The 27,072-nt window shown below is 41.5% G+C and overlaps 2 protein-coding genes across 11 annotated transcripts in view; one reads left to right on the forward strand and one right to left on the reverse strand.

Annotated features, from left to right (window-relative positions):
• fam184b (family with sequence similarity 184 member B) overlaps window positions 1–6,254 on the reverse strand; it is a 33,512-nt gene extending 27,258 nt beyond the window's left edge. Inside the window, exon 1 of one of the 7 annotated variants that reach the window (XM_005456895.4) lies at window positions 4,300–6,254. In XM_005456895.4, the coding sequence (XP_005456952.2) occupies window positions 4,300–4,341 (42 nt within the window). In that variant the 5' untranslated portion in view covers window positions 4,342–6,254. The remainder of the gene's footprint in view (window positions 1–4,299) is intronic. The other 6 variants (XM_005456891.4, XM_005456893.4, XM_005456892.4 and 3 more) reach the window with 6 other exon arrangements.
• Window positions 6,255–8,539: 2,285 nt separating this feature from the next.
• On the forward strand, window positions 8,540–25,632 carry ncapg (non-SMC condensin I complex, subunit G). Of its 4 annotated transcripts, none has more exons than XM_025907738.1 (23): window positions 8,540–8,645; window positions 8,939–9,068; window positions 9,553–9,807; window positions 10,205–10,433; window positions 10,684–10,829; window positions 11,978–12,062; window positions 12,833–13,025; window positions 13,108–13,257; window positions 13,462–13,503; window positions 14,961–15,101; window positions 15,951–16,074; window positions 16,362–16,451; window positions 17,297–17,485; window positions 18,731–18,841; window positions 21,087–21,206; window positions 21,955–22,197; window positions 22,286–22,467; window positions 22,567–22,732; window positions 23,097–23,264; window positions 24,613–24,736; window positions 25,014–25,061; window positions 25,197–25,266; window positions 25,374–25,632. In XM_025907738.1, exons 2-23 carry the CDS (start codon window positions 8,961–8,963, stop codon window positions 25,498–25,500), a joined length of 3,111 nt encoding a protein of 1,036 aa, XP_025763523.1. In that variant the 5' UTR covers window positions 8,540–8,645; window positions 8,939–8,960; the 3' UTR covers window positions 25,501–25,632. The 4 variants fall into 4 exon arrangements, with proteins under 4 accessions (XP_025763523.1, XP_005456945.1, XP_025763524.1 ...); XM_025907739.1 differs by having other exon boundaries at window positions 8,550–8,645; window positions 8,944–9,068; XM_025907740.1 differs by lacking the exon at window positions 8,540–8,645 and adding an exon at window positions 8,677–8,802 and having other exon boundaries at window positions 8,944–9,068.
• Window positions 25,633–27,072: the final 1,440 nt, after the last annotated feature.

Genomic DNA, 27,072 nt, shown 5'->3' on the forward strand with positions numbered 1-27,072 from the left:
GACTCATGACAGGGAGGAATGAAGAGGACTCTGAAACGGGGACAGGCTCTAAGGGGGGAGGACGTTCTTTGCTGTCCTCTTTGGCTGGTTTGAAAGTGAGAGCATAGAGAAAAAAAGATTTAATGAAGGTTATTAGATAATTACTATTAATAATGCAGACCAGTGGTTCCCGTCCTTGGGTTTGGACCCCTGAGGGGTTACAAAGTACACCTGCAGACACCTGAACTTTACACCCAACTCTGTTCATTAACATGCTGTCGAAACAGCCTGCACTCTTCTGGGAAAAATTTCCAAATCAGAATCAGAATTTCCACAACATTTTGGGGTCTGACTGCCGGGATTTGCTCCCATTGAACTAAAGCAGCACACGTGAGGTCATCTACAAAGGGTACATGATGCAGCCTGGCCTGCAGTCTGCATGGCAATTTATCCCAGAGGTGCTGGACGGTGTCAAGGTCGTGGCTCTGGAATTTTTCAACGCCAAGCTCATAAGCTAAAAGATGTGAAGACTGATGTCTTGGAAACAGGATCTAAAATGGTTACCACCATATTCAGATAGATTTAAGAGGGACCTATTAGTAACTTTGCATGATTCACAGTTCTAAATAATCCAGATTTATTTTACACTGGACCTTGGTACAATCCCTCAGCATTTTTTAACTTCTCCCTTTTATTCAGATTACTTCCGACTGACATCAGGTGGGTGGGGCTTCTGTGCTCTATCCAGCGCCGTGTGCTCGAGATGATACTCGCTCTCTTTGATGTCACATAGAGCCAAGACTAGAAAAGAAATACTAACTGAAGCTAGAGCAATCTGAACCTTTTAGTTTCAGGGATTACTTAGACTTACACTGACTATATTATTTGAAAGAAAAAAAATCTCCCTCTCACCCCCTGGGGGTGGTATATGTGTGCTCCTCAAGCTCGGGTCCTCGACCGGAGGAATGGGAAACTGAGGATCCTGTGCAGTATTTTAGTTGTTTGTAGGAGTGCGCTCTTCTGGACCTCTGATGCTGTGCCTGAAATCTGCTGGAGCCACTCACACCAGTCATTTTATCAGCTGGCATAGCAGCAATCCATCAATTCTATATTATCAGTCCTTGTCCATGTATGCCTTGTTCCAGCCGTCCACTTCTCATCAGTATGTCCTGGTTCCCCAACACCTGACACAGACCTTGTTAAGCAGGACGACATCCGAGCTATTGTGGTTTCAGTGAAGCCTGTGGACCTACTGTCCCCATACATCAGGAATGTCAAACTCATTTTACATCATGGAGCGCATACAGCCCAGTTTGAGCTTAAGTGGGCCTCACCAGTGAAACTCCCCTTTCTGTCAGTGCTGATCTGGGTTGGACCTTCTGTCTGTCTAAGTTTGACACACAGTCAGATTTTGCAAACACCTGCCCCCTTTTGAGCCTCTAATTAGCTCTGATGAGCACTTTTGTCTAACCAAAACCATCTGACCAAACATTAACAAAACAGGTCTTTGCAGATTACCTCATTATCTTAATAAAAGGTAATCAGAGGAATGTGTAACACAAAAAAATGTATTCAGGTTTTTTTTGACCAGCAGGTTCTTCCATCTGCCGCTCTTCTCGGAGTGTGCTTGTGTGTGTGTAGGGGGGGTACTATTTGCTATATCGAGTACATCTGAAGTATCACTACTTGACCTATGAGAGTCACCTTTTCATTCCTCTGAAAATTAATCACATGACCTACTCTAAGAAGGAAAAATGATCAGCCCAAGCTCAGTCAGCGATGTATTAAAGAGCTATCGCTGCTTTATCTTTAGAGTTACAGGACAGGTAGGAAACCACTGATCTAAATCTGTATGACATGTTTTATCTTTATCATAAAAGCAGTGACATCTATGCACTTGAAAAATCCACTCTTGTTCTATTTCATGCACTCGGGTGGGGGTTGGAGGAGGCTTGCTGCTACTCTAGAAGTTTGCTGCCTTACCTATTTAAAGTATAGGTAGGATATTTATATGTCACTGGCATGAATGAGTCACTTCAACAGCTCCTACTACCGCTGCGCTTACCATTATCTGTTCATTTTTATTCATACAGACAGTGTATGTTTAGCGTCAGCTCACTTTAAGGTCAGATTTAAGGAAAACCCGCTTTCACACAGTTAAGTAAAACTACTACATGCCGTCACGAACAGTATTTATCGGATTTATTTTAGGAGCTGGGATTAAAGACGGCTTCACACTTTGATTCAGCTCTCTGGGTTTAAATCTTTGGCAGCTTGGCCAGAGAGTGGCGAGAGCCCGCCACTGTAAATCCTGCCTCGAGATCCCCTTATCGATCCTGCCGGTCGATAATGTTATTCATGTGGCCTCACAAGCCAGTGCCCGTGCTCATTGACAGTAACTTCATAGTCAGCAAAGCATGAAATTAATATTCTGTCTACAGTGTAAAGGAGAGCAAGAGACAAGGCAGCTGAAACAGGAGTGAGACGTAGACTTGACTCACTCGGTGCACAGAGGAGAGGTTAGGCAAAGAGACAAAGCAAGCGTGCACACAAACACACACTCTCTTACATCAGCCGCCCTCTCCCACTCTCACACATACCTCCACACATATCAAAGAGGGTACTGGGTGTGCTGGATTACAAAGCAGGGAACACAGCGCCTAGTGTACACTTGATAGGGTAAGTGCAGGAAATCCAAAGACAGAATTAGAGCCACCAGTCTGACGTGTAGGTGTGCACATAAGCACACACTTTAATATGCTACTGTTGATCTCTGTGAGTCATGCAGAGACACTACTCCTCTCTCTGTAGTTGTGTTTGTGTGTGTGTGTGTGTGCATGCAACCTTATGTGAACATTCACAACAGCTGGCCTGACACGGTCAGCTCTCAATTCCTTCCCATTGGCTTCTTTTGCCATGTAAACACACTCCGACGTGCTGCTGGCTTATCTTTAGCAGCACCCATTCAGCCAGGGCAGACTGCTCTCACTGATGGGGGAGAGGTGTGGGGGGGAGTCGTGCAACTCAAGATGGGTGAGTGGAAGAGAGATGCAGACGTGAGGAGGTGTGTTAAGTAGAAGTCCATATGTGTGGGTGTGTTTGTGCGTGTGTGCCTCCATGCACACAGAATATGAGTTATTAAATATATAAGGTTACCACAGCTGACCCATTTCCTACTTCCTCTCCTCTGCTCTCCACCCCCCAAACAACTCAAATAAACCATGTGCCACATGCCCAGCATCCCAAAGCTCAGGGGAAACCAAACACACCAAATATGTGTATCGGTGATTCTTATATTTCAGCCGCGCTCCGGGTTTCATTTACTGTGGTCGCCACAGAGCTAAAGCGGGGCTGGCATGGCATGCCATGAAGTTTCAGGGGAGACAAAAACAAGTCCTGGCTTTCTGTGGAGGGAAATCAGGGTGGAAAGGAACGGAGGGGCACGAGAGGTTGAAGGACGGGGTCGGCGAATTCCCCTAACAAGCACAGACACAAGTGCTGACCCCTCATCTGTGTCATCTTTGTTTGCCTGGGCCTGTGTGCATGATAGGAAGTCCAATTTTTTTTTAAAGACACAGAGGTGCATCCACAAGGGAAGATGAGAAGTGCACAGTCATCAGTAATTGTCATAGCTCAACAAGCCATGGGTCATGCCCTGCCTCTGTGAGCATTATTGTGAAGATACAGAGAGGGTGAATCCCCACATGCAGCTGCTGCAGCTGTTAAACTCCCTGATAAACACAGAGAAATGCCATGTTGGTGTACCAAGCTGTTAATTAACTGTGGGGATTCATCTGTTTCACACCACAGTTAATTGATAGCACACCTTTGGGGTCGTTTTTCTCTCTGTTGGTCAGACAAAGAAGCATCACTCTGGGCTCTGGCCCAGTGAGCTGTGGAATTGTTTTAATATCCTAACCGTCCAGATTATAAATCGATGCAAGGTGAAGGTAATCCATAAATCTACTGATTGATTAAAATTGCATCAGTTCTAATTGCTGCCTGATGTCTGGTGCTCGGGATCTGCAGCTGTCAGTCACGAAGCTGATCCAAGTTTTCCCGTCGTTATCCCGAGATAATGTAAAACATGTAGACCTATGTACCGACTTTATAGCTTCTTTTACCAGCCTGCTCCTTTTAAATTATTATTTTTTTATTTATATTATTTTAAACTACGGATTTCATGTGTATTTTCATTTATTTTGACGCGCCGTCCGTGTCTGAGTGTGAGGCAGCCAGCGGATCATCAGTCAGCCTGACAGGAGTGACATCCGGGCGGCGCGCCTCCCTCCCTCTCTCGGTGTCACCGGCGGGTCTTACCTTGGTGAGCTGAGCGATCTTCTTGCACATCTTGCTGTGCATTTGATAGTCGTACAGCTCCTGCTCGATGTTGGAGAACTCTGCCGCAGTCCCGTTAACGGCGGAGCCCGGCCCGGGGGCTGTGCAGCCTTACCGGCGCCTGAAGCCATAACGAAGCCCCCCAGGGGAACTTCCCAGCCCGGAGGATAGTCAGAAATGATCCCGCCGCCTCGCAGATGAAAATCCCCACCAGAAATCGTGTCAACTTTTTTACTCGCGCATCTCATTCCCCCGTCGGCACACCCTCTCCCGCGAACGGCATCTCGAGTAATCCGCTGCAAAACATTTGGGAGTAAATCGGCGGGGCTCTCCTCGTGCGTTCCCGTTGTTGCCCCCCTCTCCTGCTGTCCGCCCGGTGATCGCGGAGGTCACACGCTGGAAGTCCATCGGGGACGCGCTCGCGCCGACCGACCCTTTCCCTGTTGTCAACGGATTTTTTTCCTCCTTCTTAGTCTAACAGGGAGCGCTGGAGGATGAAGGCGTACAGTCCGACCACCTGTCTCGCGGCAGGGGCGGAGCGGGGCGTGCGTATCCTATGGAACATTACCGGAGACAGCTCGAGAGGCGCACTGCTGCAGTGCTGCCCCGCCCCTACCGGAGCTGCTGTATCAATGCCGATCAGCGCGCGGATGGGAGGTGGAGGAGGAGGAGGGGGTCTCTGGGGTCCAGTCGTGTGATTTTACTCCATCAGTCAGATAAAAGGGGAGCACTGAGGGCAGTGTCAGTTGCTGTGGACGAGCACACGATAACCCACATGCTTTGACTGTGGACTGATTTCATTGAAAAAAAAAACAGAACAACTACTAGCACTCACTATAAAAGGTGGATTAGCACAGATGAAGGAACTTCCCACACATTTATTTGTTTCTTAAACGCACTACTTTCCAAGTACACATGCACACCTCGTTGTCTCAAAGAAAACCCCTACTTAAGAGTGTGCAAGCAAATGAGAGCGCAGTGACTCACTATATGAGTGGACTCCATTTACTAAATATTCATTTCTCCACCTTAAAGGTGTAGCCTGCTCCAGAAATGTGTTGCTGCGGTTTTCATAGCGTTTGGTGGACTGACAGAGACAGGTTAAAAAAAAAAAAAATGCAGCAGAGTGTCAGGATGTAATGAGAGGATCCAAATGCAGGGGCATTAACAGGATTTTTTTTCAAGGGTTATAACCGACCAGAGGGGGCTCATGGGAAATCAGAATATGCTTTCAGAACTAAAAATCACTCGAAACTGGTTGAAAATCCAGTGAATTGTAATGATTTTAATGTGCACAAAGGTAACTACTGAGAAAAATACAGTGGACTCTTTTTTTTTTGCACAGTAAAGAAATTAAGGAAAGGTATGTGAGAGGATGTCCATCGTTCAAAACCAGGCTGTTAAACCAATAGATTTTACTGCATGTAATATGATTTAACATTATACAGATATACATTTACAGTGATGTGTTGACGGGGAGAAAACAGTTTTTCCGGTTGTTATTTATCTGCAATTTTTGTCTGTGATTGCATTGATATAATAGCACAATATGTTTGGAGGTGGGGATCAAATTTCAATGTGGTGGGTGCCTCACCCCTTCCCAAAGTGGGCAGGGCTATATATACACAGAGAAGACAGAATGAATGACAAAACACAGAGGTCCAAGGTGGAAAGGACGTGGAGAGAGCAGGCAGTCACAACGTAGGATAGATGCCATAATCTGAAGTGTCTAGTTTTTGTAATTGTGTTTATCTAAGGATAGATCATTTTTGGTCCTTGCATCCTTTTTATAAATGCGATGAATCTACAGATAAAGTTGAGCCTGTGAGGCACTTGAACATTATGGACCCAAGTGCTTGAGTTAACTATTGAACACGGTCTTTTAAGTTCAAATCTTCAGTTTCTAATGCAAGATTTTTGACTTCTTGGCCTTTAAGCTGATGCTGAAGTAAACCCTGATACGATAAGATCAACTCAAATGTGTGTGGTTATTCTGGAGAAGGGTGAGATATGATACGTGAGATAATATGGCAGTTTTTCAGATCGCCAGAAAACCTTTGGCTTTAGCTGTTTGCATAAAAAGTGTCACAAATAAGCAACAATAAAAATGAGAAAAATATGCAATTTAATTAAAGCATCCCTTCACAAAAAAAAAAGCAGTTTTCTCAAGGCGTTTTTATATTGTGAGGCAAAGACTACAATATTAGACGAACTCAACAAGCAGATGGTCCTCCTATGAGCACACCCTCGACAATGATGAGAAAAACATCTCCTTAATTAGAGACCTTCAGCAGAACCAGATTCAGGAAGAGGCAGAAATCTACCATTGCTGGTTTGTGGGTGAGCATAGAAAATCTCATTTTTGTTTCCTATTTCCACAGTGCCGGTGAATTATGGCACAAAGTGGACATGATATCAGACATTTATAAAGCCAACTTAACCATTATAACATCCCCCCTGTTTAGGCTGTTTGCATCAACCCTCTCACATCCAAGTGTTATTCAAGCACAGACATATACAAACATTTATGACAGAGCAGTTTGGTAGGATAATACCTGCTTTGGCCAGACCTTCTGTGCCACTTACGTTTTTCTGATCATTTTTTGGGACACAGTTTGACTCGCGCCATCTTGGGCCTAAATCTCTCTGTTTCTGAAACATTCCTCTTAAACATTTTTCTAAATGTGCCCCAGGAGAGTGTGTTGCTGTGCCACCTTTATAAATCCAGTTTTGATCTAATGACAGCCTAGTTTAGTTGAAACAAACTGATTATTGGGCCACATTCTTTGGTGGTTCACATTATGCATCATAATCTCAAACAAACATGAGAAACTAGGAGCAGGTAACCAAGCCTTTAAATATGTAGGCCTAAATGTGTTTATTACCTTGCAGTTAATACAGAGTTTGAATCTCAAACAATTTCTTGTCACCTTTGCAGTATTTACAGATGTACACAGGGGTTTTTTTCATCCCTCTGGCTTCTGATGCTGTAGCTGTGTGGTCTAATGCAGGGATAGTTTGTCCCTGTATTGTATAAATATTTAATATGATAATACACCTTCATGATAATCCCTGGCCTACATGCACACAGGTCTAAAGCAAACAGTCTGACAGAGTGCCATCTATATTAAATTAATTTCCAAAAATAGATGCCATAAAATAAGGAGCCCTCTCTGTCTGTGTAGAAGCACGTTTTTGCCCTCCTTATGGGTGAGCTGTCCCCTCCACAGCTGTCCAGCAGCTGTGGCCCTGGACACTGGCTGCACGATACTAATGACAAATATATTATACATATGAGTTAAATTATAAACATCAGTAAGTAGTTCAACAGAAATTCATCCATATGATTACCTAATGTATTTATATAGTTTTAAAGAGAATAGGTTTTCAGTCGAACTAATATGGTTGTTATAAAGTAAAAGAGATGCTTTCATAAAAGTTGTTAGTCACCTCAGTTAGTTCCTTGCAGGAAACCAAGCTAAATAAAAGTTTAAAAAAGGGTTAGGGTTAACAAAACAAACAAACACAAGAACTCAACTAATAATTATTGGTATATTGCCATTTTGAAGTATAAACATAATGCAGAGGAAATCAAAAATACCCTTAAATTACATTTTTGCATATCTACAAAATCTGTTAAATATTTCAAAACTGTGAAAAAAGCCATCAGTGTTGTCTCAGTGGGTTTGATCTATAGAATAAAACCTCCAAATATCTTCATCACACTATCTTTGAATATTTCCCCAGTAAAACATTAATATGACATCCAACATCATTCAGTTGCCATCTTATTTGCCAATGGGTTGATTTAATTCAACAAACTGATAATGATATTTGACTAACATATTAGGGATACATACGGGCATCCATAAGTCAAACTTTTAGGCTAGTATTTCAAAATTTAAATTTATTTACTCAGAATTTTGAATTAGAAAGCCGGACTGCATTTTTTAGATTTTTTATTTATTAATTATTATTATTTTTAGTGGCAGAAACAAGCTCTTTTTAATTTAAAAATTTGAGAAGCTTTTATAATGTTGTTTTCTCATTAAAACAATTATTCTAATATGGCAGTGACAAGAGGTCAAATATCCATTGTTCGATTATCAGATAAAATAAATAAATAAATAAATAACCTTTTTTGTCAGCTATATCCTCCACAGAATCGCTTACCCGCTTGGCATACACCAGTGACTGTAGAAACTACAGTCATTGGCATACACAGGGAAAAACCATACACGTGACGCACATACGTACGCAAACAACTCAGTTCTCGCGAGAGTAAAATTCAAAAACAGGCGGTTGTTCACTGAGAAGAAAACTAAGAGGTACGTTTTAAAGCTCACGCGTTAAGCTTTTGGCTTTAATACTACTTTTCATGTCTGATAATTATAAAACGCCTCTCTAGGGACTTCGTCGTGCGTGACTTAATTACGTTGCGTTGTTTATTTTCTCTGCTCTTGTTTCACTGGTAATTCTCTCGAGGTGGGTTTAGGAAGCTAATGAGACACCGGAGACCATCAGGCTGCTTCCTTTACTGCTAGCTAATAGAGACATTTCTGACAGCAGAGTTTACTCTAGGTAAGCCTGCTTCGGCTCATGGTATCACTATCTGTATTAGTTTAGGTTTCTGCGAAGGAAAGATGACAGCGGACAACGAAATAGACATCAAGGAGGCGTTTCAGCGCGCTCAGAAGGGCCACAATAACAAGGCAAAGCTGGTGGCGAGCCTCAAGAGCCGCTACAACAAGGTAGGAGATGATGCTTTCTTATCAGTCTCTTCCTACTTGTCTTTCACATTATCCTGGATTAATGAGTGCATTGTCATATCTTTAATGTGATAAAATAACTCAGTTTATACGAGAAAGTATAAATGCGCTGTCTTCTTAGATATGGAAGAAATACAGTAAAGTGAAATTAAAGCTTGTACACAGGTTTTCATTCTCCTTCGTCACATCTACGGGTACTCTCTATATATCCTCTTGCACTTCGTGCTTGAATCTCCTTTGAGGTCTTCCTCTTTTTCTCCTGTCTGGCAGGAGACAGGAGACTTGCTTAAGTTTCTGGAAGTTTAAAGTGCTTGGGGGCTGTTTGTATTAAACTATCGGACAGAAAGCACACTAATCTCAGATTAACTGAGATGTCTGGATTGTTAAATAAGTCTTTCAGATGACCTAGGTTCTTATTATTGATCTCATAAGCAAGGACCCTTCTTTCCTCTGTCTCGTCCCTCAGCTTGAGGATAAATCACTGTTCCACGAGGAGTTTGCGCACTACCTGAAGTATGCAATGATTGTCTACAAGCGTGAACCTGCAGTTGAAAACGTCATTGAGTTTGTTGCGAGGTTTGCTACAAGTTTCCAGTCTCCGCCTAAAACAAACGAGGGGAAGCAGCAGCAAGAGGAGGAGGAGGAGGAAGAAGAAGAAGATGATGATGATGCTGAGGACGATCATCCATTTCAGAGTTTCATCTTCAACTTTCTGTTGGAGGTATGAACATTATAATGCTAGTTTATGCCTGTGAGCACTGTTTTTTGGTGGTGTTAGTGAAGTGACCAGCAAATTCTTGACCTATTGATTTTGATTTGTTAAAAATTTCTCCTTTTTTTTTCTTTTTTTAAACAAGTCTGTTAACCACAAAAATTAAAACTTGTACATTTCTGATTTTGCTCTGACTTTTTGAACACAAAGGCTTTGAGGTGATTCTTGTCTATACTGCCTCTCAATCTTATTTTGTGGTTTCCCATATGACTTCTTTCTATTCCTTATGTATTCACATCTGTTTTTCCTCATACACTTGTCCTGATCCAATCTATGTTCACAATTACTCTCGTATCTCTGCCTTTTCCCTCCTAATCCGAGTTTTGTGCCTTCCTTTTTATCTCAGTCCCACAAAGCCAATAGTCATGCAGTACGTTTCAGAGTGTGTCAGCTGATCAACAAGTTGCTGGGCAGTATGGCTGAGAATGCACAGATTGACGACGATCTCTTTGATCGCATCCACCAAGCCATGCTGGTCCGTGTCACTGACAAATTCCCCAATGTGAGGATTCAGGCTGCTTTGGCCATGACCCGCCTTCAGCAGCCAACAGATCCAGACTGTCCAACCATCAATGGTTTGTTTTTTGTTTTGTTTTGTTCTTTTTTTTTTAAAATATTGAAATCTGTGACTTATTATCTAAAATTATGTGTTGAATCCCCAAAATCCTCTACATGGTCTTAAATTCTCAATCTTCTCTTGAATCTCACTTCTTAGAAAGTAATTATTGTCACGTTTTTTTTTATTTTTATTTTTTTTATTTGTTTGTTTTTGTATTTGTGTATCTTTGTTACTGTCACTAACTGCAGAATTATTTTCTCCTCTAGCGTTTATGTTGATTCTGGAAAACGATACTAATGCCGAGGTGCGACGTGCCGTTCTGTCCTGTATTGCAATGTCCCCTCGGACCCTCCCCAAAGTACTCAAACGCACTCGAGACATCAAAGAAAATGTCCGCAAGCTGGCGTACCAGGTACCTATGAATAGGGATGGGTATCGTTTAGGTTTTATCTGATACCAGTACCAAACCGGTACTTTTGAAACGGTGCCGGTGCTTAAACGGTGCTCGAACCGGTGCTTAAAGAATGGAGAACACAAAATTGGTCCAAAAACCTCTCATGTTCAGCTGTTTTTTTTGTAAAAAGATAACAATGTTAGCCTTTTCTGCATCTATAGGGCATATATGGTATCACTCTTGGCTGGAAGCAGTGCTTAAACAATGGAAAAAACACAAACTTTGTCCAAAAACCTCTCATGTTTAGCTGTTTCCCACTTTTTCTTTGGTCATTTTAGCGTTTTTGGCCAGGGTGAATGGAGTATCTGCCATCAAACAAGAAGAGAGCCGCATGTAACTACGACGGTGTTTGCTAGTTCACCTTACATGCATTAATGTAATAATGTGGTTAGCCTACTCAACGTAAATTACACACGAACAAGATTAAGCTACTCACACAGAGGAGAACGGCTGCTGCTGCCATCATCATCCGTCATCATTTCTGCTACACTGACAGGGCTAGGGGCCAGGACTCTACTCTTCGGGTTTTTGGGGGATGTTGCTAACTCCGGGTCCGATAACAGGCACCACACCCGCAGTAAATGTGCTCGGTGTGAGGTCTCGCAGCAAGCAATCAAATATGGCGCATTTCTCGGCTTTTAACAAAATGCTATACGTCGCCAGGTGTTTCATCAGATTTGAGGTGTTACCTCCTTTGACAGTATCACAGTATCAGCTTAAAGCACTTGTTGCAGGCTGCTGAGTTTGCATCTTTTGCTGTGAAGTACAGCCAGACTTTGACCGCTTCGCCTTGGGCGTTTTTAATCTGTAGCTCTGCTCTAAAAGAACGTACGTACCTGGGCCCGCCTACTATCCTCGGAAAGGTAAAATGATTGGCTAGAATCCAAAGTGTATGACATCTCAGGAAAAAAAAGCACCGAAATAAAGCACCGAAATGTGCGCTGCTTTTCGGTCTGGTTACTACCGTTTATGTCAGAACCGGTCCCATAATGGCACCGGATACCGGTACCCATCCCTACCTATGAATGTAAAAATATGTATCCACTGCAAGGGCTGGTTGATTACGGAGATTTGCACTAAAACTTCCATGTGTGTTTCTGTTTAAGGTTCTGGCTGACAAAGTTCACATTAAAGCTCTTAGCATTGCACAGAGAGTAAGCCTACTGCAGCAGGGCCTCCATGACACCTCAGGTAATACTGATTTTTGTGGTTAAATAATACTATTTTTATACAGATGCATTTATAACTTCAAAATTTGCACTTAAAGTAACGCAAAACCCCAATCAAAGCTGCTGCTAACTTTTTAATTAGTAATACACCAGTTATTTTTTTCTTCATTGTCAAAAATGTTTGTTTATACAGCAAAAAGCTCTTTGGAATAATGAGTGATCTAAAAGTTAAAGAGATTTCTTTACCAAATATAAAATGAAAAACACATTGGAGAAGTTGAGCCCTTTTTTACCCCTCGGCTTTAAAAGGCTGATTGGATATTGAACTTTGACATCCAAGTTTGTGAATTCGATAACTCGACAACGAAGCAACGCTTTCAAACTGATACCAGAAGTGTATCAATCTCAGGATTTGAATCTGTGACCTTGACCTTGAGGTCAGGCTTTCTGAAAATTTTGTGAAGGCAATAACTCGAGAAGGAAGTCGCCTTGAATTTTGAAATTGATAACATAAGTGATAATAAAAATCTCTGACGAGTTTAAATCTCAGTGATCTTGACCTCAAGGTCAGAGGTCAAGTTTTCTGAAAGTCTTGTAAATGTGATAACTTGAGAATAAAGTGCCGTAAGAGTTTCAACTTGATACCATAGGTGTATCTACTGGTGTGCTGATGGGTACCACTGGGCACCGCTAGTATTTTTGTTTATGTAGAGGAAAAAGTGTCAGAAATATCTGTTGATTGACAGGAATGGTTCTGCTGTATATGTGTCTGATAGCCTGTGTGGTTTTCAGAAGCGGTAAGGGAGGTGGTTTGTTCTCGTTTGTTACCGGCCTGGCTGCTTCGGCTGGATGGGAACATCATTGAACTGCTCCATAGGCTGGATGTGGAAAACTGTGCAGAAACGGCTCTGGAGACCCTGAAAGCGATCTTCAAAAACATCCTGACTGAAGAGCTGCTGCAGAACCGAGTAGAGCTCGACAACAGGTACTCTCACTTCTCCTTCTGTCTAACAAATAATAAATAAAATGTCTGAAGTTACAGATCATGATGTGTGTGTTTTTAACAGGAGGCTGATCCCAAAGGACAGTCTGACCTGTGAAAATGTGCTTTACTGGAGAGCTCTGTGTGAGTTCATCAGGAGTAAAGGAGATGATGGTGATGAAATGCTGGAGCAAGTCTTGCCAGATGCAGCAACATATGCCGACTACCTCTGTGGGTAAGAAGAGCCACTGTTATTGGATTATAAATTGGGGTTTTCTTGCTTATTGCTGTGCTCTGTAAATTCTGAACCAAATAGCTTTTCATATTGGATATTTTATTGGGCACTTAATGTGCTTTTAGTTACTTTGTGATGTTTTATTTGAAAAAAACAAAAAACAAAAACCAAACAGTTGCCATAAAGATTGTGTTGTGACTCTAGGTATCTGAAGGCAGGTCCGGTGTTCTCAGAGGAGCTCCTTCTGTATGTAACTGTGTGGCTAACTCAAAGCTTATATAACAGCGAGGCTAACTGACTGCTTTTTGTTAAACTTCACCTTGCTATTTATAAAATATAGTTTTACTTCCAGACAAGTTAAACTGCTTTGCTCATGGTCAGTGCACATAAAAATGGGTGTGTTTTCATTTACAAGAGTAAAACGTGATACTTTAAAAACAATAGTAATCAACTTAACACGCCTTTAGTGTGCAGCAGGTCAAGTACAATCCAATCCAGGTATGTACCAATCCAACTTTTTCCAGTTGTGAGAAAGAGTTCATTAGGACTGAAATGTCCACAATTTGCAGTTAAATTAAATTAAACAAATCACAAATAAAAGCTTGAGTGAAACACCTCCATGCCGTTGTTGCGTTGCCATTAGCTCTCCCACTCTCCACGGATCATCACGTTGTCACCGACATCCGACCAAATATCGGATCGATATTTGGAGCTCGTGTTTAGAGCAGCCTGAAGCCTGAGCTTGCATGGACTTAAAAACACTCACACTGAACCCATTAGTTGAAACTTTTGCCATGTTTAATTTGAACATGCACCAGTGGAACAATAAAGAAAAGCACGACATATCCACCTTCATGTTTATTTTTTTAAATAATGTCATTTGTTTTTGATGGGTACCATTATCCTTCGCAGTCCTTGTTAAATTGATGTTTTCTGTGTCCTTTGTTTATTAACAAGTTAATTATACAGATAAGTTATTTCACTTGCAGCAGCAGGTTTCTTTTTGTAATCCTTTAGACTTTTATCTTTTTTAGTAACAATTTTGGTTTTCAGCAAATATGAAAACAAGACAGTTATTGCACCGCATTTATTTTCGTAACGATGTTGTTGTTTTGTTTTGTTGCCTAAATTGGTATTGTGGTGCTTTATGCCCCTAACTCTCTGCCAAGCTGTGTAAGCCAAAGCTTTTTATTATTTTTTTTATTTGAGTGATCTCCATAGTACAAAGAAATCCACTTTATAAAGGAAAGCTTTTAAATTGGCCCTATTTTTTTTTTCCAAAGTCTGTGGGTAATCATGATCTCAGTAGTGATCCAAGTGATCATAGCTGATTTTTGCCATACTCAAGCCGACTGACAGCTCATCTGCTACCCTTGCTGTGCACTGACAGAGCTGTTTTATCACCAGTCTAGTGCTTGTGTGTGTGAGTGTGTGAAATACTGACGTGTGATATGCTCTGCAAATGAATTTGATTTAGCTAATTGGCAAATCTAACATTTGTCTCCTCGTAAAATGGGTTTATTAATTTGAGAGAGGTGACAAGTAGCTGGTTGGTTAAAAATCACTCCATCGCTGACTGATAACTGACTCGGCTGTGTGACATTTGGGAAAAGCCTTAATTTTGTTTATGCTGTCAGAGTAGCTGAATTATTCTAAATGAATGGGCTCTGAGAGCTGCTGTTGTCTGACTCTGACTGTTGTAGATATCTGAAGGCTGTGCCTGTGCTGTCCGAGGAGCAGAGGGCCGACTTTAACCAAGTGGAGCTCGTCATGACCAAAGAGTTCATCTCGCACCAGCTCATCCATCTCATCGGTTGTCTGGACACCAACGAGGAGGGTGGCAGGTAAGATGAGAACACGGTTGAGGAATAGGAATTGGATGCAAAACACCTTAAAATGCATGTGGAAATCAGCTGGGAAAGAGGAAGGATGTTTTTGGAGGGTGATGCAAACAGTCTGCTATTTCATTAATCAGTATGTCCTAACAAATATAGCCCAAAATGGTATAAAAAAAGTCTTTTAGAGCCCCCTTCTGATGTTTCCTACCCAAACAGCAGGCCAGAAATAAGAAACAAGTGTATGAGATCTTCATATTGTCAAAACTCATACAAGAAAGTATTGTCTTTTCTTTGTTTGAGAAATGACTGCCAGTGAAGATTATTTTCTGACAGTCAACTAATTGATAAATTAATTAAAAAAATTTCAGACCCAGATAAGTTGATGTGACAGGTTAGACGGTGAGCTGACTGGTTGGTTAAATATTAAATTAAATATTGTTTTGATTTGTTTGCCTGTCTGTTTATCTGGATAGCTCAGGAGGTTCTGGTCAGATTTGCATGAAATTTTACTTTTGGGTTTCATCCAACTCGGAAGTAATAAATCTGTGGAGTCAGTCTGGGTTTGGAACCAGACTCTGGTTCGTAGTGGCAGCTTGAGGCTTGGGGTGTAGAGCGGGTCATCTAATAATTTGAAGGTCACTGGCTTTATCTTCGACTAATCCATTCCGTGTGAACGGTGTGAGTGTGTCTGTGAATGTTAGTAGTTTTCAGGCTTGCGACTCTTGTTTATATATAAGACTTTAATTAATTTGGTAGGAGATCCATAATGTTAGTTTTTTGAAGTCTGTTTATTCATTTAACGGTTAACCAGCCTGATGAGGGGGTTTGTTTATGCTGAGCTGTGGGTGTTCGTAGGAAGCGTGTGCTGGCCGTCCTGCAGGACATGTTGGCTCTTCCTCAGACTCCCTCCTCTCTGGTCTTCCTCCTCACTGAGAAGCTCCTCAACCTCATCCCCGATGACCACAGACGCATCCAAACTGTAAGTTAAGCTTAAACATGAACTTCACTGTATAGTCAGTTGTCGTGTTATTGTGTTTTGCACAGGAGGGGAAATATAAATGTCACTGCCCTTTATGAATCCAGCTGACAGACCAATTAGTCAGAAATGAAATGATAAAGGCTGTAATTATTTATCAGTGGTTCCAGATGGACACGCACCGGGGTCTTTTTGTTGGACGTGTCAGAAAATATAACAGGTTTCCTCTCAGCTGTGGCATCATTGACCCTCAGATTGATGTTTAAATGAGTTGGCTTTGTGTCGCACAGGTGGCAGAAATCATCTCCGATGTGAGGGAGCCCATCACAGAGGCCAGTCAGCCAGTGGATGAGAACGAGAGCCGCCGCCGGCAGGTCCAGGTGGGTGACACTCTGCCAAATGAAAACGCCCAGAAGCAATTTGATTCTGTAAACCCGTCCAGTTGTCTCACTGTGACTGAATAGAAGAGGTAAACAGCATCTTTGCACAATTCTACTTTATAGAAGTTAAAATTCAGAAGGTGACAAAAAAAATCCCTTTCTATTAAAGGATACCATGTAGACTGACTACCAGATTACTGTCTAATAATTTCTGAATCAGTTGGATTTTTGCCTTTTTCTTTGCTCTCTGCTCCATTTATATTCCTTCCCTTTCTGTTTCTTTGTCCTGCTCTACATCCAGCTGGCAGATGGTTTATATTTAAGGCCTAGCTCATTTAAACTAGCGGGGTGGATGGTGAACGTCATGTACGCTAAACGTATCTTTGCCTGGTAAATCCTGGTTCATTAGCTCTCCCTTCTTTGCTTCATTCCCTTTGCTTAAGCTCCATGCACATGGAGGGAATGACTCTCAGTTGTGACTGTTAATCTGTTTCCTACACCTTAGTTTCCTCACTAAATACTGAAATCTGTTGGAGGCAAAATGGCTGTTGAGAAAGTTCATCCTAGCCCAGGTGTTCACTAACTCTGTCCGCTCTGTGCACCTGGTCTCTCCCATCTTTTTGTTCTTCACTGAGTAAAGGCAAAGAAGGCTCCAGAGGGTTGTAACCTCTCCCAGAGCATCAGCTGTTGTTTTTCCTGTTTGCGGAGGTGCAGTTTTCCATCTCAACAGTCCTCTCTTGAGCGTGCTTCAGCTGAAGAATGACCCTCCCTTCTTATTTTTATTGTCTGACCTGTTTTTTGTTTTTTTTGTTTTTTTCCCTTCCCCTCCCTCTCCTCGCTCCCAGCTTGCAGAAGTGAAGGTGCGTATCTTAGAGGCTAAACAAACTCTGGAGGACTGCATCTCCGCCCAGGAGTTCAGCCGGGCGGCAGAGCTGAAGGACACCATCACAGATCTGGAAAATCGCAGGAACCAGATCCTCCAGGAAATTGCAGAAAGCAACCAGGTGGCTGACAAGGAGGTCCGCACAGAGAAGGTATATAACTACACAGAAACATCACCTCTGCATTTAAATGTACAGTTTTTGCTCAGCTCTAGCTTCATTCTTGGACCCTTGGGGCATTCACAGTCTGAAAAAAGCCATTTTAGTGCCTCTCCTTTTAAGGCAACCCCCTGTTTATGACAGCTCTGATTTGTTACCCCTTGTAAGCCGAAGCTTTCCCAAGCAGACAGGAGGTATGGGGGCTTGTTTCTGCCACTGAGGGAAAAATGCCAACCATAAGTAAAAGTTTCTGGATATTATCTCAATATTTTGTCATAATCACTCAAACTTCTGAGAAAATAACTCAAAATGGAAAAAATGGCCTGAATTTTTGAGTCATGATTTGCGATAATAACCAGATATTTCTACATATTGGTGCCAAGTTTCCATGGGGTGGAGTTGGTGAGCTCAGGGCCAGAGCTGCATGATGGCTACCCCAAATCACTGACATACAAATTCAGGGGTAGAAAAAAATGCTGCTAAGTCTGCATTTAGAGCTGGGATGTTAAACCGATATGATCAGCAGATTAGATCTCAAAGGGTCTGGTTCATCTCACTAGATGATGTTACAAATAGTGCTGTCAGCGTGAATCTCATTAAAATGACGTTAACGCCATAACCGCATTAACTTGGTAAATCTCCGTTAGCTATTTAGCGCCGATTGCCCCGTGTGTGGGGCTGCATGGTGCTAACGTGTTAACGAGCTAACTGCGCTAAGGCGTTGACACCGCACAGCCCTGTGCACGGGGCGATCCTCGCTAACGGAGATTTGCAGCGTTAACGTCATTTTAATGAGATTAAAGCTGACAGCACTAGTTACAAAGTTTATAATTCCAGTATTTCAGTATTTTTAGATCCCAACAAGCTGAGTCATAAAGACAACTTTTGTCCTCCATGATTTTTTTTATAAACTGTCATACAGACTTCACATGTGGAGATTTCGGCTTTTCATTGAATTTGCCCCCGTTTTTATACATCATGGGGTGTGATGCAATAGTTTTACTAGTGCATCCCACTTGAGATCAGATCTGTCTGTATGTGACCCATGAACTGAAATTACTATGACAGACCTGGTTTAGAGAAGCCTGAGCGTTTTGCTGACTGATCTCATTATTTGAAACCTTGTTCATATGAGCATCCATCACCGTATGAGCCATCAGCATCCATATGACAGAAAATAAAGAATGCATTTTAATAAAATGAAATGGTGAGTATGGTATGTGTTTGTTTGCTTTGCAGAATGATCCAGATACTCTTTTGAGGTGTCTAACGATGTGTGCTGAGCTGCTGAAGCAGATGAACATCAAGACCCGGATTGGTCCAACCATAAGCGCCTTAATGTCTTCACTGGTAAAAACAAAACAAACACTTGAGTTTGTGTCGTAGCTAAAGATGCAGATCTATAGTAAAGGCAGCAGCATCGCCTTTTCAGATCTGAGTTTGTACATCTGGTTTTTCAGAAACTTTTGTTAGTTTCTTTAATGCTAGTGTTGAGCCAACGCCACCCTGTAGAAAACAAGCATTTAAAAATATCCCTTCTTTAGGACAGGAGCATGAGCTGTATATGAAAATTTGAGGTCACAGATGAAGGGAGCCAGAGGGTGGTTTTCCCAAAGACTTCGATGCACATAACCAAACTTCTCAGCCGATGATGATTCAGAGCTGACAGATTCTCGGAGTCTTCAAACTTTGTTTCAACACCCACCCAAGTATAAATCGTCTGAATGAGCATCTAACTGAAGCAAACTGATAGCTGCAAAGGAGAGGCGGGCTATGAAGAGATACCACAGTAGTTCCAGATTGAAATTTCAACCGTTAAAAATGTGATGCAGAAAAAGCAATTAAGGGGAACTGTGGGCGCCAGAAAAAGAGACCAAGGGAGACCAAGATAAGTTAGGGTGGAATAAAGAACTTCATGACTGGCGGGCAGGAAGGCAAAACAAACATCAGCTATCACAGATGATATGTGGCACAGGATACACTCCACAGATAGAAGAAGAATGGATTACCCGACGTATCATCAAATGCCCTCTTTGAGGAGAACTTAAACATCCTGTTTGTACAAAACTACCTGAAGACATTTCAGAACTGCAAGTGATCAGAAAAAGATTTGATATCTCTCCAAACAAGGGAAGCTAAATCCACAGATCAGGCGTAACAATATGACCACTGATGGCTGAAGCGAGTAGCACTGATTATCTCTTCATCACGGCACCTGTTAGTCTGTGGGATATATTAGGGAGTGAGTGAACATTTTGTCCTCAAAGTTGATGTTTTACAAGCAGGAAAAATGGGCAAGTGTAAGGATTTGAGTGAGTCTGGCGAAGGCCAAATTTTGATGGCCAGACCACTGGGGCAGAGTATCTCCAAAACTGCAGCTCTTGTGGGGGTGTTCCTGGTCTGCAGTGGTCAAGTGGTGAACGAGCAACAGGGTCAAGGCTCACTGATGCATGTCGGGAGTGAAGGCTGATCTAACAGACAAGCTACTCTAGCTCAAATTGCTGAAAAGGTTAATGCTTGTTCTGATGATGTCTGAATACACTGAACATCGCAGGTTATTGCTGTTTGGGCAGCAACAGGGGGACCAGCACAGCATTACATTATGCCTGATCCGTGCATATAGACTGGCCAAACATTTTCATCTTTCTTAGTATTTATCACATCAAAAGTATCAGGGGATTTCACATAAAAAATAACAGACTGTTTTTGCTGCTGATAAAACTCAAGACCACAAAGTCTAAAAGCTGAAGATTTACATATCAAGTCGTTTACACACAAAAAAAGAAGAAAAAGAAGAAAGAAACGGTGATCTGTCACCGAACAACAAATAAATAATTCTGTATTCGATGCTGGGGGCAGATGGAAGTTTGTGACCAAATGAATTCATGTGTTATTTCTTCTGTTTTACAAATGCTTGTTTTTCTCATAGACCCTATCTGTTATATTCTCAGAGGTGTGTCACGTACCATTTCTCAGCTTTTAAAATTTCATAAAACACAGACTTTTTAGGTACTGACACGCTGGCTCGCGCTCTCAGACATGCCCATAGTAGTGACAATATTTTCATATCACGTATAAATGTACACTGTACTATGCATGACATGATGAGGCACATCTGCAGTATTTGTTCTAAAAAGGGTTAACAGAGGTTAAAGTGGTTTGATTCAGCTCATGCTGTTTCACTCACTTGTTTCCCTTAAATTCCACCGCAGCTTTCTTTGTTAGTGATGCTGAGCTGTTGGTGGTTCAGTCGATAAAACCAGCCCCTGCTGGTACCGTCCGTGAATCAGTTGGACAAGAACTGTCCGAAGTTTAAGGTGTGGAGCGAAACATCGTACATGTAGTGCATGACACACGAGTGCTGACAAGTCAGGTAGTCTGAGAGCTTGTGCAGAATATTGTGTGTGAATCCTGATGACTGATCAGTATTTCACACCCATTCATCAGTAATAAGCCTTTATTACAAAACGTATAGAAATAAATAATAATAAATACTAACATCTGTTATCTGTTACTAACGATGCACAGTTTATTAACAATGGTTAAGTGTTAACATTATTGATTGATTGATTTCACTGTTTTTCCTGCATCTCAGATCCTGCCCAGCATAGCAAGCGCTCACCCTGCTGTCCGCAACATGGCTGTGGTGTGTTTAGGAACATGTGCTCTGCACAGCAAGGAGCTAGCCAAAACCCACATGGTCCTGCTGCTACAGGTAACTTCTTACAGATGTGTTTCAGATACCTGAAACAGTTTGTTTACATGTGTAAGGATGCTACACGATGAACAGAAAGTTAAGCCTTAAAATAATTTCCACACTTAAATTGCTGTTTTCCTTCTAATCGGATTAAATGATTATTAACCGCCTAAGACTCAAACTCTTTCATGGCATGCATTTCTCTTTGCTATTTGGGCTCATTGGGACCTGATGAATGTAAAAACAAAGAATTACCTGATTTTTTTTTTTTTATATATTTTTTTTTTCCCCCTGATTTTTGTTTCTGAGAAAAATGAGATCCACATAAGAGGACATTCGTATTTAATTTCGATAGAACAGTGGCAGTGTAATGTCCTCGTAAGTGGATGTCGAGTCCCTGTAGAGCAAAATGTAGTATTTTGGTCTGTCAACCCAAATTATGTCCACATATGTGAACGCCAGGTCCTAAGAGGTTAATGGTATTAATAATTCAGTTACTGCCAGTCTTTATGCAAATAAAATAATTGCTAATCAATCACTTAAAAAAATGTAATAAACTAAACATGACGCCTTTAGCTTATGAGCTGTGCTCAAACTAATCCTCAGTTATTTTGTAACTGTAGCTAATTGCAAAATAAACAACATTATGCAGGCTGGAGGGGAGTCGGGGGGTAATTCTAGTAATTTTTGTTCACTGACAAAAAACACACATGACTTACAGGCTTTCTTGATTCAAAGTGCTCTGTGTGTGTCTGCGTGTTTCCAGATAGCTCAGCTGGATGAGGTAAAGATCCGTATCAGTGCTCTGCGGGACATCATCGACCTGCTGCTGCTGTTTGGCTTCCAGCTTCTTTCTGAAACAGCTGCCACTGAGCCGGCGCCACCCTCCCAATCCTCACCAGAGAACCAGGATGATGACACGGCGGTGGCAACCGAGGAGAAGGCGGACGTACCAGAGGACACGGCACAGAGTATCCTTGTGATGCTGTCAGAGTTCCTGGACAGTGAGGTGAGCCTGAGATATTTTACTCCAGAAACTACAGCATGCATGTGGGTGTTTATAGATGTCTGATACATGAGCGGGAAACATCCTTCAGGTGTCCGACCTGCGGACAGAGACAGCGGAGGGCCTGGCCAAACTCATGTACACGGGCCGCATCTCCAGCGCCAAGATGCTGTCCCGTCTGGTGCTGTTGTGGTACAATCCCGTCACAGAGGATGACATACGCCTGCGACACTGCCTCGGCGTGTTCTTCCAGCTCTACGCCCGCGAGAGCAGGTCACTAATGTGAATGTTGAGTGATGTGGTCACTTTTATTTAACATGGAAACTCCCCCAGCTGATCATGTGACATCAAAATGGTGTTTTTATGCGTCAGGGCTCACCAGGAAGTCGTGGAGGAGAGTTTCCTACCGACCGTTCGGACTCTGATGAATGCTCCGGCAACGTCTCCGCTCGCTGAGGTGGACATCAACAATGTAGTCGAGCTTTTTGTTGAGCTAACTCGCCCGGGAGCGCTCATTAAACCTTCAACTAACACTGAGGTGAGAAACATCGAAGACTGATAAGAACTCTCAGGAAGATTTTGAATTAAACCCGAATTCCAAAAAGCCATTTATAATATTATTATATTAGGAGTGTGGATTTACTGTTGGGTTTGTGGCTCTGTTCAAGGAAAACACCAAGGATGTTTTTATTACCTCACTGAGCGTTTCGTTATACGTCTTCCCTGAAATACCAGCTAATAGTCTGCAAAATGTTTCACATGATTACTGCAGGTCAAGTAAGCGCGAGCAGATTTTAATTTAGTTCTAAAGTATTGTAAAAGGTTTAAGTTGGTAATAACAACAATTCTAAAACAGAGTTAATCTCTGAATAATTGTGTTTGTATACTTGTGTATCTCTCAGGAGGTGTGTGTCCATGACTACATGGCTGTGCGTATCTGTGGCGAGATGCTGAAGGACCCCACAGCCCCCGAGGTGCGCCTCTATGCAAAGACTCTGAGCAACCTGGAGCTCAGCAGAGACGTGACCGTCAGGGAGGACATGCAGACGCTGCTGCAGCAGCTTGTACAGGTGAGTCTACTGCTATCGCACCACTCTGTAACGTAGTCCACGTGATATTGGCAACAAGCTCACCATATCAACAAGAAATGAAATGAAGGCCTGGAGGCCCGTGCAAAAGAAACAAAAGGTGGAAGGAGACTGAGGGAGCCACACAATGGGATGGAGGACAACCCTTAACTAATGAGGTTGTATAAATAAAAAACTAAACTAAGGTACTGCCAAAAAACAGCAGACTGCTAAAACCTCACAAAGAAAAGGAAAAAGAACACAAAAAAGGAGGGACCTATAGATGCTCAGGAGCTGCTTGGTCTGAGAGAGATCGCAAAACCTTTTTCCGAGCTAACTTTAAACAGGGGCAACAATTCGTTAGTTACTCCACCCAAAAAGAGAAGACGCAAACACAAGTGAGAACTAATCACAAATTACAGCTAAAGTTGTGGAAATCACAATTTTAAAAAAGCAGTTTTTTGTTGTTGTTTTTTTGTTTGTTTGCAACCAAAAAAAAACTAAAAGTATGGAACGTGTTCTGTTTATTTCAAGCTCCATATTTTATATCCTGGGACTGATTCACAGTTTAAAATAATCCTTATTTAACTTATACTAAGACTTTGTGCAGCCACTCAGTTCATCCTTTATCTGAAATAAGCTCTTTTAGCTCCTCTTCCTTTAAGCCAACTTCTGCTGATTTGTTGTTCCTTGCAAACAGAACATTTAAACAGCAAGTGGGTGGAGCAGTTGTGCTCACATTTAGAGTGAGACTGTGAGCACCACTGTCTCAAATGAAGAATTTAAAGCAGTGTGACGCCTTTGATGCTTTTGATCGTGAACATAGCGTTAGCCACTGTAACGGGACACATGAACGACATCACAGGTCCATGTTGCTTTTAAAAACAGTTGAAAACTTTCCAGAATTAACTACACCTCTCATTAGAATAATGTGCAGAAAACAGCAGCTCCGACTTTATGACCAAAATGTGTTTTCTGTGGAGTTGAAGAAGATCAGCTAAACCGGGTTGTATTATAATGTAATACCAGCTTGTACCACAAGATGGTGGATTGAGTCAGTTTAACCTTTTGCCAGGACACCGTTGTAAAGTTTCTTGAGGAATAGTTAAAAGGACGGGAGGAAAATGGCACTATAAGTCCAAAAACATCTTAGCATGCTTCCCCCCTAGTGGTGAAAGTGTCGCATGTGTGAATGTCAAAAGACAGAAATCATCAGGATTTATGGAAAAACCTTCACAGAAGTCCATCAAACCGAGCTCATGTAGTGTGGAGCACAGACCTGCACCTGCATATCTGTCTGTTAAAAGGCCCATTGTTTAAGTTCACCCCTTTCCCTCCTCCTTTCCATCAGGTGGTGAAGGATCGTGTCTGTCTCCGTGCTCTGGAGAAGATGATTTATCAGCTGGCGGACTCAAAAGAACAGGCTGAGCTCCTCAGCACCACTGCGTTACAACCCCTGGATGTCAATGCAGATGGTATGTATGCAAACACAGACTTTAAATAGGAATGGCCACCTGATATCCCATGGAGCATCTCCAACTTATGTTACCTCCTGAGTGTGTGTCTAAATAGATTTAAAATCCTCATTTGTGACAAGTGCTAGTGCAAAAGGATTACATGTCTTTACCAGCATGTTGCTAAGTAGATTAAAAATGCCTCGCTCCGTCCCGTTCGGTATTTGTTTAGATAAAAATGCAGCAGGCTGAGGGCGGAAATGCAGAAAAGTGAGTTCTCTGTTTGCTGTTTCCACAGAGGCTGCGACAGATGATCCATCAAAATCTGCCAAGAGACCCAAAAGAGGTAATGCAGGGTTTTTTATGCTCGTCTAAAACCGCAGTCATTCAGTGCCACTATATTTTTAGAGCTCCTCCTCTCCTGCCCGAGGCAAGAAGTTGACTCAGCACTGGGAGGTAACCCGAGTCTTTGTTTTCACAGGTCAGAGGAAAGCGTGCACAGCCAAAGGTGGCAGAAAGCCGAGCAGGAGGGCAGAGTCGTCAGAGGAGAGGCGAGTTTGCTCATTTTAGCAAAATAGAAAACAGACCCATTCAGTAACATATTTATCACAAGTGCATTTATTCATTTTCTCGTCTCATCATCTCTCTTTGGCTACAGCGATGGAGAAAATGTCCCAGAGTCGGCCTCCATGGTGCGTCCGTCACGGAGGGCCAAGACTGCAGCTCTGGAGAAGACGAAGCTGGACCTCAACCCTCTCATCAACCAGGAGGCCAATGTGTCCTGAATAAAGAGATTTACCTTTCTGTATCGACTCAGTGCTCAGGCAATGAGTCATATTTACCCTTAAGTTACATTTGTGTTGTTTTCAGTTTAAAGTTTTGTCATTTTAATCATTAAAAAAATGTATCAAAGTTAACAAAGCTTGTTCTCATTTTTTTTTAATTTAGTGCAAACATATCCTGATAACTTTTAACAGGGAAAAAAACAAATCGCCATTTCACACAAGAAGCAAAGACAAAATGTTTCTTTTGTGTTCATGTTTTAATGCCCTGAATAACCATGAGACCTTTCTAGATTCTTTGTTTGAAATGGTTGGGATTCCCTTACAGTTCCCTCTCTAAAACCAAGTTGATCACCATGAATGTGAAGAATTCAGGGAGGTCAGATTTCAGTCATTGAAATCTTAGAGAATAAAAATGGAAATGGTATTTCAGTTTTGCTTGAAGTTACATTTTCTATAAATTCTTAAAGGAAGAGTAACAAGTCAGGTTTTTACAGTAAACAAATAATTATACTGTAAGTAAAGTGTTAGTAATTTTAAGTATTTCATGGTAATTTTGTGGTAAAACGAACAATGTTTTCCCAGCACGTCGTAAGTATGCTGTACTTCTGGAGTGGATACATCTTGCATTTTTATATCTTTATTTATGTTAACACTTTTATTTAATATTCATATTCATGATGGGTGTTTTTTCATTTCCCCCCACTTTATAGTAATCATATAGTAGGGATTTAGAACAGTTTGTTAATTTATTGTTTTGTTTGAACTGTAAAAGGAAAGGAAATGAGTTGGACTTAATCACAACAAACTGATGGCCTTTATTTTTTCTTGTATTTTAGAAAGGGAGAACAATCCCTATTACATTTATATTGGTAAAATAAAAGGATAATTGATTAATATATTCATGATGGACATATTGAATATTAAATAAAGATGTAAAAAGGCAATACTTACACTGTAAAATGAGAAAATAATATTTTTCTGCAAATTACGCTGCCATTTGCCATCAAATCACTGCTTACATTTAATTTATTTTCCTGTAAAGGTATGTGTATGAGAATTAGAAGTTTCAAGGAATAATTATTCTTCCTCTGGTTTGTGCTCTGTGGTGGGCCATGAGTGTCAAAATGAATTAAATACAAAATTAAATAATTGTGTTTTAAATGAAATGACATTTAATTATTTAAGTTTAAACATTTTTAATTTAACAAATTTAATTAATGATGTGTTTTATCATTTTGGCACTTAAGGCCCTCCATACCATGAGTGTGTTAAATTTGTGGGAACTTTTTTTTTTTTTACATTAATACATGTAGACACCCTGTACAGTGTTTACAGTGACTGCAAGGATAACCACACTACTGGTTGAAGACTATGTTTACTATAGAAGTGACCCTGGTTTACACCTAGATGAGGACCTTTGTTATTTCCAATTATTTCTGTAAGATACACAACCATTCTGCTCAAGTTTGTAGGGGCTGGAGCCAATCCAAGCAGGCATCAGGTGAGAGGCGGGGTACACTCTGAATAGGTCACCTGTGGCAGATTTAGAGTCATTCATTAATCAGCCCTACA

Source organism: Oreochromis niloticus, linkage group LG6, assembly GCF_001858045.2.
Source record: "Oreochromis niloticus isolate F11D_XX linkage group LG6, O_niloticus_UMD_NMBU, whole genome shotgun sequence".
NCBI classification, from domain to species: Eukaryota; Metazoa; Chordata; class Actinopteri; order Cichliformes; family Cichlidae; genus Oreochromis; species Oreochromis niloticus.